Source organism: Marmota monax, unplaced genomic scaffold (genome assembly GCF_021218885.2).
Source record: "Marmota monax isolate L192 unplaced genomic scaffold, Marmota_monax_Labrador192_F-V1.1 WCK01_AAM20220418_F8-fsc00070, whole genome shotgun sequence".
Classification (NCBI taxonomy): Eukaryota; Metazoa; Chordata; class Mammalia; order Rodentia; family Sciuridae; genus Marmota; species Marmota monax.
Window position 1 is genome coordinate 3,114,741 of NW_026692116.1, and position 18,120 is coordinate 3,132,860.

The 18,120-nt window shown below is 36.6% G+C and overlaps 1 protein-coding gene across 5 annotated transcripts in view; it reads right to left on the bottom strand.

Annotated features, from left to right (window-relative positions):
• Window positions 1–12,093: 12,093 nt before the first annotated feature.
• The window catches only part of Evi5 (ecotropic viral integration site 5), a 210,014-nt gene continuing 203,987 nt past the window's right edge, over window positions 12,094–18,120 (bottom strand). For all 5 annotated transcript variants that reach the window (XM_058585230.1, XM_058585233.1, XM_058585236.1 and 2 more), the window contains one exon: window positions 12,094–16,849. In XM_058585230.1, coding sequence (XP_058441213.1) covers window positions 16,538–16,849 — 312 coding nt within the window. In that variant the 3' untranslated portion in view covers window positions 12,094–16,537. The remainder of the gene's footprint in view (window positions 16,850–18,120) is intronic.

The following is an 18,120-nucleotide window of genomic DNA, read 5'->3' on the forward strand; positions in this document are numbered from 1 at the left end:
AAGTTTATTTTGGCTCATGATTTCAGAGGTTGGGTCCATGATGGCCGACTTCATTGCTCTGGCCCATAGGTGAGGTGAAGCATTGTGGCCAAAACATGTAGTGGAGGAGAACTACTCAGCTCATGATGGTTGGGAAGCAGATAAAGGAAAGGGAAGGGCTTCAGGGAAGATAAGTCCTTCCAGGGCATATCCATGGTGACCCACCTCCTCTAGCCATACCTCCCCACTCACAGTTATCACCCAATTAGTCCATTCAAATTAGGATGGGCTAACTAGGTTATTGTTTTCACAGTCCAATAATTTCACCTCCAAACATTCCTGTGTTACAACAGGAGCTTTTGGAGTATACCTCATATCCAATCCATAACACTGGTCTTTCCAAGTTCACTTCCTATGGTCACAAATTGTGTCTCCATCAAGCTGAGCAGTTCATCTGGGCTAACACTGGTAAAGCGCCAGAGGACTGTTGCCTCTTCTTAAAATATTCTTAACTGTTTGTCATCAGGTAGAGACCAACTTCTCAGTAAGGGCCACCATGAGTTTTCATTTGAGCTTCAATTAAAGCACAAGTACACACACACACCACAGCCACCCGTGTGCACACAAAAACCACCCTTCACTGAATAGAGAAATAGCAGGGTTTCTGTGCAAATCAAAGAAATACTTGTGTTCCTAATAGTCCCTTTGTTCACTAGTGGAAGAGAGAACATCTTGGTGGTGACAAGGAAACTCTAGGGATGATACCAGGACAGACTGTGTGGAGGATGCCAACATAGGAGTGACTGGTGTAGAGATTGAGCTTAAAAGCAGCTACAGAGGCCTGAAGGATGGGAAGACTCAATCCTGGCACTGTGTCCCAAATGAGGTCAGGGTTTGGACTCAATTGCACAATTTAATTCAATTCAACAAATATTTACTGAACAGTGAATGCCATGCATCATGACAACTATAGAGCATGGGATATGGAATCTCTGCTCTCCTTCAACCCACTGAGAAGTGAATATATCAGGAAAAGTGAATAAAGGATAGAGTAAACAAATGAAGAATATTTTCCCCCTCCCAGGTCTTTGAGATGGCTGTCTGGCCCCAGACACAGCACTTTCTTTTTTTTAAAATATTTTTTAGTTATACATGGACACAATATCTTTATTTTGTTTATTCATTTTTATGTGGTGCTGAGGATCGAACCCAGTGCCTCACATGTGCAAGGCAAGTGCTCTGCCACTGAGCCACAACCCCAGCCCACAAGCCCTTTCTTTTCTCAAGTTGGCACATGTCATAGTTCCTGATACATATCTGAGGCTCAACTAAGATGAGGCTGGAGTTAGGATTCTGGAGGATTAACATATTCTATCAACTGCAGAAGAATATGATCTACTTTTTGCACAAAGATGTTTTGCTTCTGATTTGGGAAGCATTTGGCAGTTTGGATTGTAGAAAGGAATATGGGTGTGGCATATCCCATGATGTTTCTCTATCAAAAACTTCAGTGTTTTTGCTGGTAAGAAAAAAATCCCTCCCTCACTCCTTTCTGACACCCCATTTCTTTTGAATATTATAAAGTTGAAATAAGCTACTATTAACTATTCTCGGTACCAAGATAAGACATATCTCTCTGGGATCCTGAGAACTACTTATAATGATAAAAGAAAATAGTGTTCTTATCCATCCTTAGAACAAAAGTTGCTATTTCTCATAACACTTAATATACATTGTTGATGTCACACAAAAGTACAACTTGGTAAAAACTATACTTTGGGAAACTATGGCACTGTCTAGCAAGGAACCAGCTGTCTACTGATCTGGTTTAATCCATGGATATGTTTTAGACTAGACCATCTGAAAAAGTGCATAACCTGATGCATGCTTCAAATCCTCCCTGAAAATTACTTCTCCCTACTGAGTTTTTAATAGATATTGGATGACAAGATGAGATTATACTCCTAGCTAAATCCTGGAATGCAGCCATTCTGTGTTTTCTAAATTCAGACCCATATGTCTTAATAGACAGTTCAAGAGTAGAGTTCAACCTATTATGAAAGCTGATGTACTTGAGGACAGCTGGCATGTAAAAGGTTTTCTCACCTACAAGGGAAAAACAAGGTCAGGTGTAAGCTTTTCTCCATGAAATTGTTTTGAGTCTGCATAGCACACAAATGAGACTCTAAAAGGTCACATCCATAGAATAGGACCAAAATAATAATTTCTGTAATACAGAAAAGCTTGATGAATAATCAATGAATCTCCAAATAATCCAAGTAGATTCAACATTAGCATAATCTTAAATTTTTTTATTACTAATGCCAAAACAAAATCTTAAACACCCTCAGAAGTCATACGTTTGAGTAGTGCTGCTTCCTGTTATACCCTCCAGGATTTTTGATTGATAGGAAGGTAATTAAAGCAAGTTTTGTGACATTGTTTTTTTTAAAAAATAACTTTATTTTATTTATTTATTTTTATGTGGTGCTGAGGATGGAACGTGTGAGGCGAGTGCTCTACCACTGAGCCACAACCCAAGCCCCATAACAAGAACATTGTTATCTATAAACCAGTTTTTAAAAAATGAGAAATAGGGGTAGGAATGATAGTATAATGAATAAGACAATACTACCCTATATTATAACTATATGATCAGTGGGATTCTGCATCATGTATAACCATAAGAATGAGAAATAATACTCCATTATATATGATGTATCAAAGTGCATTCTACTGTCATACTGTATAACTAATTAAAACAAATAAAAAAATTTAAAAAATTTTTAAATGAGAATATCAAGTTCTCATCAAATGCATATTTATTTTACAAGTATCAAATCCTTCCAAAAGTGATTAGTCAAAAGAATTTTTATCAGGAGCTTTGAGTTTGAGATAATAATGCTCTTATCTGCATAAACAGGAATGGTCCTGCTTATTTAGAAATTTTTCTTTTGTTCAGATTCTTAAAAGTTCAGTGTAAGCATTAATAATTGGGACAGAAGTACAGAGTGTCTGTATTGAACTTGTACAGTTGGTCCCATAACCAATTCCTGCTAACAGACCCAAAGTCTGAGCAAGTTCAAAGTCAGGGGTGTAGCTCAGTGGTAGAGTGTTTGCCTTGCATGGGTAAGGCTGTGAGTCCAATCCTCAGGACCATAAATAAGTAAATAAGAACTATAATGTTGGTGTGTAATAGACAAATCATATCTAACCTTTGCCTCTTCCTTATGTGTGAAGCCTGAAAAACTTGCAGCATTTGTCTTCCTGTGCCTCACTTATTTCACTTAATAGTTTTTCATCATTAATTGACCAAGGTTTCCTTGGTGCCTAATAGCTCTTGACAGCATCTACTAGAAAGGTGATGCCCTCACTTACAGTGAAAATAGTTAAGGTCTTCTACATTCAAAGTAACTTATTTAAAATTCAACTAATGATAAATCACCAGTCATTTGAAAGTTCTGTCACTTTATTCTTGTCAGTGCCCTGACCATCCTAATCTAATCTCCAAGTTTGATGAACCTAGGACAGGATGCTCTTAGTTAAGCCAGAGAAAAGACAACTCTTTATGCAACTCATGGTATTCATTCTAAGGATGGTAAGAAACATAATAGCAATAATATATGTTATGACTACAATCTATGAAGCCATCTCTCAGAAAATAAATATCTGCTGGGTGAGAAGGGGCACACCTATAATCCAGCAGCTCAGGAGGCTGAGGCAGGAAGGAAGATCGAAAGGTCAAGGCAAACCTCAGCAGTTTAGCGAGGCCCTATGCAACTCAGTAAGACCCTAAGCAATTTAGCAAGACCCTGTACCAAAACCTGACCCCAAATAAGAAAAAGGTTGGGCGTGGCTCATCCCTGGGTTCAATACCTGGTACCAAAAAAAAAAAAAAAAAAGTATCCTTCAATACTCAATACCACAAATTTTCAATTAGAATGTTTTCAGTTTAGGGCTGGGGTTGTGGCTCAGCGGCAGAGCACTTGCCTGGCATGCGTGAGGCACTGGGTTCAATCCTTAGCACCACATAAAAATAAAATAAAGGTTATTGTATCCACCTACAACTAAAAATCAAAAAATTTTTTTAAAAAGAATGTTTTCAGTTTAAATTAGTTTGTGTTAGCTGGTGTAGGGGGGCATGCCTGCAATCCCAGTAACTCCAGAGGCTGAGGCAGCCTCAGCAATTTAGCAAGTCCTTAAGCAACTTAGTGAGACCCTGTCTCAAAATAAAAAAAAAAAAGGCTAGGGCTGTTTGTAACTCAGTGGTAAAGCATCCCTGGGTTCAATCCCAATTTAAAGGCGGGGGCTACAATTTATTTCAGAGAGGTTCATGCCAATAATAGGGAGAAAATGACTAAAAACAGAACATTGATTAAGCAAAGTAAAGAACATTCATAGACTTCACAGCCACTACAACATAAAAAAGTTTTTTTTATAAAAGCAGATCACTGAATGTATACACATAACAACTTTTGAAAAATAAACAGCTAAATAAATCAATTAAAAAATAAGACAGGAGAGAAAAGACATGAAAATTAAAGAGTTATCCAGGAGTCCTCAAATCCTACTAATAGAATGAGAGAGGAAATTTAAAAAAAAAAAGTAATGAGAAAAATGCTTCCCCAACTAGAAGATAAGTCTCCATACCAAAAAGGACCCAGTCAGGTAGCATCCAACACACTGAGAACAGTTTCCACATCACAGGACATCATTTGAAATTTCAGAACACCAAAGATACTGGAAGACAGTGGGATGTTTCTGCTAATTGATGCCCAAATTATCAATCAAGTTAAACAAAAACATTTTTTGGCTAGCAATGTTTAGTAACATTTAACTACCATGACCTACCTCTGGAGGCAACTGAATGATATAGGTTAACTGTGCTTGTAGGGCAAATTTAGAGAAAAGCATGTAGTTCGTTGTAACATAGGAGTGGGGTAAAGGGAATTTATAGTTTGATGGCAAGGGCACAGATGAACAGGGTGGAGCAGGAAGATGCAACTGAGATTATCTGACAGATTTAACTGTAGAAAATTGTACTGAGAACCATTTGGAAGGTATGAAAAGAAAACTAAGCAAATAAAAAATGATTAATAATGCCAAGAAAAATTTATATAAGATATGTAATTGTTGAGGGATCAGGGAAGCAGATAAAAACAACTTGGTTTTGTCAACTTACCACAATTATACCAATTTTGGAATTTCCATACTCTTCCACTTCTTATTATGTAACTCCTGAGTGAAGTTTTCAGTAACTTGTAACTGAAAGTATCAAATACATCTCAATCACACTTCAGAGAGGAATAAGCTGAATAAACTGGACCTAGAATTTGGAATGTATAATGAAGATGAGAAAAACTTCATCACTTATTAGCTACATAGCCTTGGGTAAGTTATTTAAGCTCTTCCTGTTCCTTAATTTTCTTATATGTAAATTGAATATACTTATAGTGTTGTGAAGATTAAATTATTTAACATATTAAAAAGTATTTAGGCGCAGGGGTTGTGGCTCAGCATACAGCGCTTGCCTTGCACGTGTGAGGCACTGGGTTCCATCCTCAGCACCACATAAAAATAAAACAGAGATATTGTGTCCACCTACAACTAAAAAATAAATACTTTTTAAAAAAAGTATTTAGCTAAATGCAATGTGGTATCCCAGATTGGCGCCTAGGACAGAAGCAAAATGGACGTTAGTGGAAAAACTGGTGGACTCTAATAAAGTCTGCTATTGTACCATTATTAATGTCTTAGTTTTGACAAATGTGTAATGGTTACACATTATGAGAAGCTGAGTAAAGGATATATAGGAATACGGGTATATGGGAGTTTGTGTTATCTGTGCAATGCTTCTGTAAATTGAAAATTATTCCAACATAAAAGATTTACTTCTTTAAAATAATTTACTCCTACCTTTTACCATATCAAAAATGGATTATCTGGGGCTGGGGTTGTGGCTCAGCAGTAGAACACTCACTTAGCATGGGTAAGGCCCTGGGTTTGATCCTCAGCATCCCATAGAAATAAATAAATAAAATTAAAAAATATGATTACCTGGGGCTGAGGCTATAGCTCAGTAGTAGAATGCTTGCCTTGCACCAAATGAGGCACTGGGTTCAATCCTCAGCACCACAATAAACAAACAAACAAACAAATAAATAAATGGTGTTGTGTCCATTAAAAAAATGTTAAAAAAGAAAAAGAAAGGTTATCTGGTCAGGCACAGAGGTGCACACCTGTGATCTCAGTGACTCGGGAGGCTGAGACAGGAGGATCCAAGTTCAAAGCCAGCCTCAACAACTTAGCAAGGCCCTAAGCAACTTAGAGAGACTGTCTCAAAATAAAAAATATAAAAAAGGCTGGGGATGTGGCTCAGTGATTCAGCACCCCTAGGTTCAATCCCTGGTAACAAAAATAAAAATAAAACAAAACAAAAAAACCCCATCAACATAATAGATAAAATGGACTTCATCAAAATGAAAATTTTGTGTTACAAAGAACCCATTAAGAAAGTGATAGAAAACTCAAAAAAAAATTCGCGAACTCTATATTCTGAATAGGAATTTGAATGCAGAATATATAAAGAATTCTCAAAATTCAACAATAAAAAGAGCAATTTTTAAAATGGCCAAAGAATTAAGTAGAAATTTCTCCAAAGAAGATACATAAAGAATCAACAGCACATGAGAAGATGCTCAATATCATTGGTCACTAGGGAAACTCAAATCAAAACCACAACAAGATAACTATCACTTAACACCCACTAGGAAGATTAAAATTAAAAAGACAGACAATAATATATGTTGATGAGGATGTGGATAAATTGGATCATTACTATGGGATTATACAGTACTGCAGATACTTAAGTAAGCTTGGCAAATTCCTCAAAATGTTAAACATACAGTTATGACCTGGCCCAGCAATTCTACTTCTAGTCACATCACAAGGTGGTGAACATTTATATCCACACACAAAAAAAAAAAAAAAAATGTACAAGAATGTTCACAGCATCATTTATTGTCAGCAAAGAGAATAATGCAAATGTTCATTAACTTAATGGATAGGTAAAATTTGGTATGCTCACACAATGGAATACTATTGAACAAAAAGAAAAGAAAAAAAAAAGTAATGAAGAACTAATACATGCCACAACAAAGAGGAGCCTCAAAAACATGCTAGGTGAATAGACAGAAGACCACATACTGTATGATTCTACTTAGATGTATTGTCCAGAATAGGAAAATCCATGGAAACAGAAAATAGATTAGTGGTCACCAGTAGCTGGGAGGAGGAATTGAGGGTGACTGCCAATGGGTATGAGGTTCATTTTATGGAGTGATGAGAATTTTTTGAAATTAGATAGTGATGATGGTTGTGCAATTCTGTGTGTATACTGAGAACTATATCAATGTGCACTTCAAAAGGCTGTTTTATGGTATGTGAGTAACTCATTATGAGTTATTATTTAAAAAATTACTGAAAGTAATACTTGGCACAGAATAAGTACTATGTTTTCAAATTCTGCTGCCTCTCAATTATGTGACTTACCTTAGCCAGTGAAATGTGCCTGAAGTGATGTGTATCACTTGCTGGCAGTGGCTTTGGGAGCCAGAGCTGGTTCAACATATCCCTTTTCCCTCTGCTGTAACAATCAGCAATGTCCACAACAGAAGGGAATTCATCATCCTAGAGGAAAAACCATGTAGAGCAGAGCAGTAGCCAGTTTGTGGTGGACATGTAACACAAGAGAAATGCTGTAACCTATAGAGATTTTAGGGTATTTGTTACCACAGAATCACCTGGCACATCCTGACTGGTTCAAGGTATGATGATGATGATGATTATATGTATATTAATGACTTCTACTATTGAAACCATTAGCAGAAATCAGAAAATAGAGATTCTTGTACCATCACCTCAAACAAAATGTTTATGTGGAAGGCTGGGGATGTAGCATTGTGGCAGAGTTCATGCATAGCATGCATGAGTTCCTGGATTTGATCTCCAGCATTAAAACAACATCAAATCATTTATGCTGAAATAACAGTGGAAATATAGGAGTGCAGATGAGAAGTCAAGACAAAAGGAATGTTCAGATCAATAACTATATACTGAATGGCCTGTACTGGTTCTGGGGAATTTAGAGGTATATTACCCTCTTCACTTTTTAAGGAACTCAGCTGGTAATAATAGCTGACACTGACTAAGCACGTACTACCAGCCAACCCTTTTGGGCTCCAGTGCATGCATTGTCTCTAGTCTCACCAAAGAATAGTTTGGTGACCAATAAGAAACTTCTCCAATTTGGACCCACAAATAAACAATTCTATTTTAGAAAAAATTAGTGAAGCAAATGAAAGGTTGTGGGATCAGTTTAAAATAGCTACAGAGTGTCAGGGGCTGTGAGCCAGACCAAACAGCACACCTTCCCACACACCCCACTCGGGCCTGTGATTACTCAAATCCCAGCACTAGCCCTGCGAACTGCCCTCCAGGAACATCACTCCAAAATCCATAATGGGAAGACAGTTTTGCAGGAAAGGGCAGAGCTGGACCTCCTTTATTTAATCTATGAATTTACTAAGAGTTAACTGCAGGAAATGCACAAAATGTCTTTCCTTTTTTCAAGACAGGGTTTTCCTATGTTGCCCAGGCTGCTCTCAAGCTTCTGGGGTACATTGATCCTGGCGCCTCAGCCTCCCAGAGCAGCTGGGACTACAGGCGTGTGCCACCAAGCCCGGTTACTGAAAATTTTCTATTTATAAATTTATGCCTAACATCACAGCTCTCCATTGTGTTTTTTCACTACCTCACTTAGCAGTTTGCTTTTGAAGTTCTGACAATAGTTCAGCCAGACTGAGAGAGTCTGGGGGCTGATTCAGAGACTCCTTTAGGCTGAGCAGCATGAGCTGAATGGGAAGTTTATCTGGTGCTAAAGAGGCTTCAGAGATGAACATTTATTCGTGCACCAACGGTTTTGAAACTGTTTGTAAATGGAGAGGGATTGGTCCAATTCTGTGCTCCAGTGACTGGCACAGGGCAGAAGCTGGACCTTAAGACATACAAATCAGAAGTGGCAAAGCAGATGAGTGGGGAATAAGATGCTATTCCTCCTTCCCATGATTCAGCCTAATTGATTTAGGGAATTCCACACACCATTGTGCCTTGAGGGTAGGCACAATGAACAGTAGGACCAAGGAAGGGCACCTGGTCCAGACCTAGGATGGGAAGGGCAGAGGTGACACTAGAGACCAGGTTTGCAGGAGAGGAAGAATCCCTTGGTGGTAGGGGAAAGAGATGAGGTTCAAGATGCAGTGAGTGGACTGGCTGCTCTGTTCTATTAGTTGTGGAGGGCCGTGTGCAATGGCGGTCTATTCCTCCCCAAAGCAGAGAGGCAAGGAACAGTTAGGAGTCTGCAGGTGCATCTCAACTGCCACAGCACCTCTCAGCCTTGGAGTCTCTCATGTGTACAGTATGTACTTCCTTTAAAAAAAAAATCAGATAAACAATATCTTTAAAAAGTCAACCAGTGTCTTTCCACCTGACCCTGCTCTCTCCTGTTAGGAGGATGATCTCAGAGATCTTAAGCAGTCTCTGAAAAAGTGCCAGGCCTGGCAGCAAGGAAGTGAGGATGTGGCAGATTTCTGATCTTGCTCTGGACATAGTAGCAGCTACCTTCTGAGAGCCAATACAAGAGGATTTTTAAAAGTTCTCTGGGCTTGAACATGCCCACTGGTTTAAGAAGCTTCATTTCCAGATGGGTTCAGTGTCACATGCCTGTAATACCAGAGGCTAGGAAGGCTGATGCAGGAGGATCCTGAGTTCAAAGCCAGCCTCAGCAACTTAACGAGGCATCAAGCATCTCAGTGAGACCCTTTCTCTAAATATATATATGTATATATATATATATATATATATATATATATATATATATATATATATATATATATATATATATATATATATATATGGGCTGGGGATGTGACTCAGTGGTTAAGTGCCCATGGGTTCAACCCCCAATATCTCTTCCCCCAAAAGTGCTTCATTTCCAGATATTCTTGGTAAAATCTAGAGTGCAGTAGAGAAATAAATCCAATCAGGTGACTTTAGCATGTACATGAGTAGGTCATAGGATAAGCAAGAATGGGGCACAGTATACAAGTATGATGGCAGAGTCTATGGCCCTGCTCTGGTACAAAGGGTAAGGGCAATAGTATGGGCAGGAAGGGGGAAGGGACACAAGAGGCCCCTCCTCCAAGTTGGATGTTCTCTCTGAACTCCTGTGGCATTGCATCAGTACCTCTGTATCTCTCATCCTATCTGTGTGGGTGGGAGTTGGTCTGGCTCATCTTTACCTCCTCAAAAGGGCCTGGTCGATGCCATGTGCTAGAGCAACGTTTTTCAGTAATTAGAGCTCTGGAGCTAAGCTGGCAGAATTCTGGGTTTCCCACTGACATTTGTATTTCACAGATGTTCTTTCATTTCAATAGTGAAGAAACTAAGGTGAAGTACTTTAATCTTTATCTATCCAACAAATATTTGTTGAGAACCAACACACTGTTATGAACACTGGAGATAGAGATAAAAATCTCTGCACTTTGAGTCTTGCATCCCAGTGAGGAGACAAGCTAAACAAATGAAGGTGTAAATTGCAAAGGAGGTCAGACAGTAATTGGTACTGAGGAAAGGCAAGCAGGGAGGGGGCCTCTCTGCTGATACTTTTTATCAGAGAACCAAAGGAGAGAGGGAGCCAGCCTTGTGGGATATGGCCGCTGGTGTCAGGAAGGGCAAGGACCTGGCAGGGTGTCACCCAAAGAACAGCATGAAAGCCATGACATTCTGAGATTTGTCCAGGTTTAGTCCACACAAAAACTGAGTACCAGAACTCTATGCCTCAGCAGTTTTTTTATTTCATAGGCATTGTGAAATTTATAACTCTTCAGGTTTTACTTCTTTTTCCCTTCTAAGTCTCTTTTTAAAAAATCTTTAGTTTGTAAGTCGAATCTAAGTTCTTAATATGCTTAGTATTTATTATTCTAGGTTAATAATTTCTTTTGTTTAGTTGTAGATGGACACAATACCTTCATTTATTTTTATATGGTGCTGAGGATTGAACCCAGAGACTCACATGGGGCAGGCATGTGCTCCACCACTGGGCTTCAACACCAGCTCCCATTTTTCTGATATAAGGTCTATTTTGTCCAGACTGGCCTTGAACTCCTAGGTTCAAGTGAGCCTCCTGCTTCACCCTTCTGAGAAGCTGGTACTACAGGTGTACACTGCTGTATCTGACTTAATAATTTCTAAGCGCACAATTCAGTGGCACTAAGTAAGTGGAACCTACTATGTGTCTACCTTATTTCACTTAGCATAATTCTTTAAAGGTTCACCCATATTGTTATCATGTATCAGAATTTCATTCCTTTTAACCGCTGTACTGTACATATAGATGTTATTTACCCATTCATCTGTCAATGGATTCATGAGTTGTTTTCACCTTTTGACTATTGTAAATAATGCTCCCATGAACATTGGTGTACAAATACCTGAGTCTCTGAGTATTAATCTAGAATTTCTAATCATATGGTAATGCTGTTTAACTTTATTGAGGAACCACCAAAGTATTTTCAACAGTGGCTATACAATTTTACATCACTAGTAGCAATTCACAAGGTTTTTGTATCTAGTGAATTAGAGGCCAGAGATGCTACAAAACATCTTACAATGTATGGGATAGCCTCCTGCAACCAAGTTATTTGGCCCCGAATGTTAATATTGCCAAGGTGGACAAATCCTGGATTACAGCTATTCTGTCATATTTCATGAATCAAGTCCATAAAATCATTCTGAGCATAAAGCAGAGCATATTGATCTTTTGCTTCTGAATTAAATGATATTGTGTTTAAGTTTTTTTTACTATTAATAACTCTATATGCATGTCCAAATCACATATATTTGAATGTATTTATTGAATTAGGTGCTAATTAATTTAATAGTACAATGTGAGATGAAAACATTGTTATTTTTAAATGCAAATCTTCTATAAGAACAAGCATTATCTGTGTTTTGCTGCCCCTCCCCTTTTAAAGATGAACAATTTAAGGAAACAAGTTCTTACAAAACAGAAAACTTTAATTGTTTAAAGCAAAGGCACAAGTAAACATTTCAGGTTATTATACAATGTTACTATAAAAAATTCCAACAGTAAAATGAAATACATTATAACTTTGCATCTCTTAAGTATATTGAATGTATTATTCTATCATCTCTTCTTTGGAGTGAAAAGAAGGGATAGGTAGATCAATGGATGTGATGTAAAAACTTGGATTACAAATAGTATCCACTCTACTTTCAACCAGAAATTTTAATTAATTTGGTACAAAAAATTAAATTTAAGTGGATTAATTTTAAAAGCGTAAGTTTTTTGTTAATGTAGAGCAGCAATAACTTTCAAGCTAAACTCTTTGTTTTAATAAGTAAATCTTTGATTTCACAAAATGTTAACCTCCAAAGCCTAGTACTATGCAACAATCAAGCTAATCATGAAAGAGCTTTACCAAAACATAATTCATACACTTATTTTACCTTAAATCTGAATATTACAATACATTATGTAAATGACAAATGAGGAACCAAATGATTTCTTATGATGTCAGAAATAATATATTTCAAAAGATCTAAATCTTATTTTCAATCAAAGGCACTATCTGGAGAGTAACAAGCTGCATCATGTTCAGAGCTAAGAAAAAGCTTTTTTCAGTTAGTTGGAACTTGATGTCTCAATTAGCAAATAATGAGTGTTTACTATCAAGGAGGAAAAAATAATAGAAATTGTGTAAAGTTACATCTTTGACTTCTTTTGCCAAGAAGAAAGAGTTCATAGGTTGGGCTGGGGATGTGGCTCAAGCGGTAACGCGCTCGCCTGGCATGTGCGGGGCGCTGGGTTCGATCCTCAGCACCACATAAAAATAAAATAAAGATGTTGTGTCCACCGAAAACTGAAAAATAAATATTTTAAAAAAATCTCTCTCTTTCTCTCCCCTCTCTCTCTTAAAAAAAAAAAAAAAAGAGTTCATAGGAGCATGCTACCATGCCTGGCTTACCACTAATTTTTAAAAAGTTTATTGATGTCTTTTCTTGTTCTCCAGGTCTGTTTCATTATTCAACGCAATTTCCACTTTATTCAGATGACCTATGGCCTCTACTTTCAGCATATCAACCCACAGTGCCAAAGATATCAGGAAGGTAATTATCCTAAAGAGGCAAGTTTTTCCATTGTAATTTGATTTACAAAATAGGAGAGATTAAATAAAATCTGTCAGGGAATATGGTCCAATATCTCAAAAGTCTTGAACATACTAAACACTAATTTGAATAAAATGGAGTCAAATTAAGACATAGTATCCTATTGCACCCTAAATGTCAGGAAGATTTTAAATTCTTCTAAGATGTTTTTGAATCAAAGATTTTTTTGTTGTTGTTTTTTGGTTTGGAGATAGAGTCTTGCTACATGGCCCAGGCTGGCCTTTGACTCCTGGATTTTGTCAGGTGACCCACCACCTCAGCCTCCAGGGACTACTCCAGGTATACACTACTGCACCTGGCTTGAATTAAAGGCCTTAAATGAGAAGAATGTTGTTTCTAGTTTTCATGGTCCAAATTAGAAGAGCATCAACAGAATAATGTTTACTTATCCTAATTCTTTTAACACCTAATTCTAACCACAAAGAGTACTTATGAAATTCTTTAGAATATCTTTCAAAATGTGACTCTAGAAAGATGTCCTATTTTAAAATTAAATTGTAACATTTCTCAGTGAAGCATATCCTAAAAATATTAATAATACATATTTCAAAGAATACTGCTGGGATTCGGGAATTCATTTCTTTCTTTCTCCTCTAAAGTTTCAGGTATTCTTCAAAAATTTTCTATGGAATCATAGATTACCATATAAGATAGCTGGTATACTTTTCAATTTGAATAGTTGTGGAACAAAAGATCCACCAGAAAATTTTATGTTTCTAAATCATTACCTCAACAGAAAAGAATATGGTTTGATCTTCTATTAAGCCAAACTAAAGAAGCAGCCTAACATTCTGGAGTATCCAGATCGAGTTTTTTTCTGTAAAGGGCCAGAAAGTAGATATTCTATGCTATGAGGGTCCATGATCTTCACTATAACTATTTCAACTCTGCCATTATAGCCACAAAAAAAAAAATGGCTGGGTATGGTGGCTCATGCTTGTAATCCCAGGAACTTTGGCAGCTGAGGCAGAAGAATTGCAAGTACCAGGCCAGCCTCAGCAACTTAGCAAGACCCTGTCTCCTTAAAAAAAAAAAAAAAGTGTGTATGTGTGGGTTACCAGGAACGCAGCTCAGTGATAAAGTGCCCCTGGTTCAATCCCCAGTACTGCAAAGAAAAGAAAATATGGCAAATGGATAAGGATAGCTGTGTTCCAATCAAACTTTACGTATGTACACTGAAATCTGAATTTCATACTACTTTTATGTGACATAAAATATTATTCTTTTGAATTTTCCCTAACTAAAGTAAAAACAGGAAGATGACTGGAATTAGCTATACTTTGCTGACTCTTAGTCTAGATTATTCAGATTTCTTGATGTGGGGGTCAAGGCAATAATATGACCATGACTCATCTCACTTCACTTGGGTATTGATAACCTTCTGGAATGACAGTATAGACCCCAAAGAAGAATCCCCAAAGCTTTAGGATTTTAGGAATAATACCAATTCTAGAAGTAGTATCTATACTCATAACTGTAGGGCTTATGAGTGCTGATATTCATGTATGTCTATAGGTATGCATATTCAAAAATATACAAATCTATTAAATCACTTAAATCATATTGTCAGAAAAGCAGAAAATTGAGAAATTTATTAGCTGGACCACTTTAAATGCTTTAGTGTCAGAGAGATCTGGATTAAAATCTTGGCTCTGTTAATTATTAGCTTGTGACAACAGGTAAAATTACCTAACCATTAGAATTTAACTTGGTTCAATGGACTCAGAAGGCATGTTTCAATTGCATTTCTCAGGCAAAAAAAATAGCTACATACATCCTTGCTGGAAAAGCCTAGTCCACAATGTAACATAAGGCTTAACTTCTGGTTTTAGACAAAAACTACTTTTGTCTTTTCAAGTCCATTCCATCATATTGTGCAAAATTGTCCTTCCACACTACTGATTTCTACTTTCCTCTCATCCTCTATGGCTATTCCTTTCATAGGCTGCTAATAAAAATGAGAGTGGAAAGTATCCAGTCAATACATTCTTTCTGTCTTTCCACAGGTAAGTGTAATTTGGATAGTTCTTCTAATTTATCAATGACAGGCATTCAGTTTTCTAGGAAAAAGTGTAAATGGTAGAAAAGGAAGAATTAGTAGGATTTGTATGGCTTCATCTATTATTTAGAAACTAGAGAATTTGAAGATAATGTTCATAGATTATTTGCAGTATAATTGCTTTGCAACTTGGACCTTAGTCCACTGCTTAAATTATATTAAGTAGAATATCAGCATAAGTAATATGTGCTATAACCTCTTTAATCATGAAAAATTTATTAGTTAATATACATGAAGTAAAAGATTTCATCAATAGTGTTTCTGAACAGGCATCAGTTATGAATATGCTAGTGTTGAATGCTAAGCAAAATACTAAAACTATTAAAATATTAGTGTCTGGTTTTCTTTTTAAATTTTCTTTTGACCTACTATGTACAGAAGTTCTGTGAGAATGCTGAAAGAAGTCATTCTGCAATATGATATTCCTCATGTAAAATAATATTTGATGTTGGATATACAGATTCATAAATATGTACAAATTAACAATATATTTATAGTTAACTTACTACTTTTACCAATAACTGACACATGGAAGCCTCCATATGCACATAAAAGTTAGAAATTAAAACAAAACTTTAAACTCTGAAAATAGTTAACAATTTGTTTATAAAATTATATAGGAAAAAAGGCTTTGTGTTTAAGAACCTCAGTGGCTCACTAATAAAATAGTAATTTTAGTGGCAAAAAAAAAAAAAAATTCCCAAAACACAAAAATACAATATCAATCAGATATATGTCTTGGTCAAATGTCTGCAGATAGCCTTGAAAACAAATTGATAAACAAATATACAATTTGTTCACTGAGCATAAAGTATTGCACAAGAACAGTTTTATCTGAAGAAAATTCAATTTTCCATAGTTCTGAACTTCAAAATGGTTCCCACATTTAGATAGTTACATTTTCTAAACAAGAAACATTAATGTTCATTAATACTGTTAGAACCTTATTTTACCCATTAACCATATTCCAGTCAACTTTATGGTAATGGAAAATCAGTGGTGAAGATTTGGCAAAGATAAAAAAAGGCAGATAGGATTGTAAAATATATATATGTGTGTATATATATATATATATATATATATATATATATATATATATATATACATATGAAACAGATAAATCCAAAAAATCCCTAATCATAGGACAACTGGATCCCTTGAAGAAATCTGTAGTCTGGGTCACAGTGACGGTCAGACAGTGGTTGAGTGTGACTCTCTTCGTGGGGGTCGCTCCTCTTGGATCCTTCGGTGACTCTCCCTGGTCTCCAGCACACTGTCTTCTGTTTCGCTTTCACTACCATCTGCCACAGTGGGGTCCAAAGACATTGGGCCTGATTTTCTGTGCAAGGGAAAACCAATGCCACTTTCCTGTAAGGAGTTATCTATAAAATCTTCATCTGAGGAAAGGAATGATTCATCATCTCCTATTAAATGGTTGACAATGTGAATTCCATCAAAAGGAGGTTGGCCTGAGAAGCCCCTCTGGCCTTTTAGGCACCTGAGCTGTTAAAACAAAACCCAAATTAATTTACTCAAATGGAGGAAACACACACATAAGTCAATAAAATAAATGTTTCATTTTTAACAAACAAAATATCTTGATCTTTTTCTATTTATAGACATAATAATTATTACCAGTTTTTTTTTCCAGTGCTGGGGAGTGCTCTAACACTGAACTACACTCCAGCCCCGCACATTGCCATTTTTTGAGTGCCTTCTATGTGTTATGTAATTGACACATAACTTACTTTAATTGAAGCACCACAACAATCCTATGTGATAGATTTTATTATCCCAATTCTACGAATTAGGAAATGGAGAATTAGAGTAGCTTGCTAATGTCAGATACCTAATAGCAGAGTTTAGATTCAAACTATCCCTTCACTATATTAGAGATAATACAATTAACTCCCAAGTACCTATTACCTAACTTCAACAACCTTCACATCATGAACAGTCTGATTTCATTAGACCAGATTATTCTGAGATAAGTCCCAGACAGCCTATCAATTCACCTATAAATATTTTCACTGTATTTCTAGAAAATATGAACTTAAAGACCAAGATCTTATTATATATCACATACTCTGTCTTGAGAGTATGTCTCCATAATTCTGTAAATGATGAAAATTATTTAGAAATCATTAAAATTTGCTAAGAGTCTCCATCCTGTTACAATACCCCAAAGACCACAACACTATCACTCACAGTTAGGGCAGGAAAACTGCTTCCCATTCAGTGTTTCCTGCTGCATGGCGTGAATGCCAGTTATGGATAACATTTCTGCTTTCTCTCCTCCCTCCTCCCTTGGGAGGAACTCGTCTCTCCAGGGAGCAGGGAGAGGAATGGTACATATCACACAGCTCTTTTTTCCCTTTTTCTTTCTTTGGAGACCAGACTCTGTTCCTCTATCCCTGGAGTTTAACAGGACACACCCTCATTGAGGAGGTCAGAGTACTGGGTGGGCAAGTCTGATAATCCTAGAGTTCAGTATTGGAACAAAGCTAAATCTAAACCACATTCTCCAAAAGCAATTTTATCAGGATTAAAGATGGTTTCTTTTCATCATCTGCCATGTCTTTACCTAAATTCCTCAAACCCCCAAACTTACCACCATGGATACTACTATTTCCACTAACATATAATTAAGAGACCAGCTCTGTCCTCAACAGTTTATGTTCTAAATATAAAGTTTAATTTTGATAGTTTTCACTTGTTTTATTGCTCCTATACACCATGAACTTTCTCCCACAACAAAGCAGAATTTAAAAAAA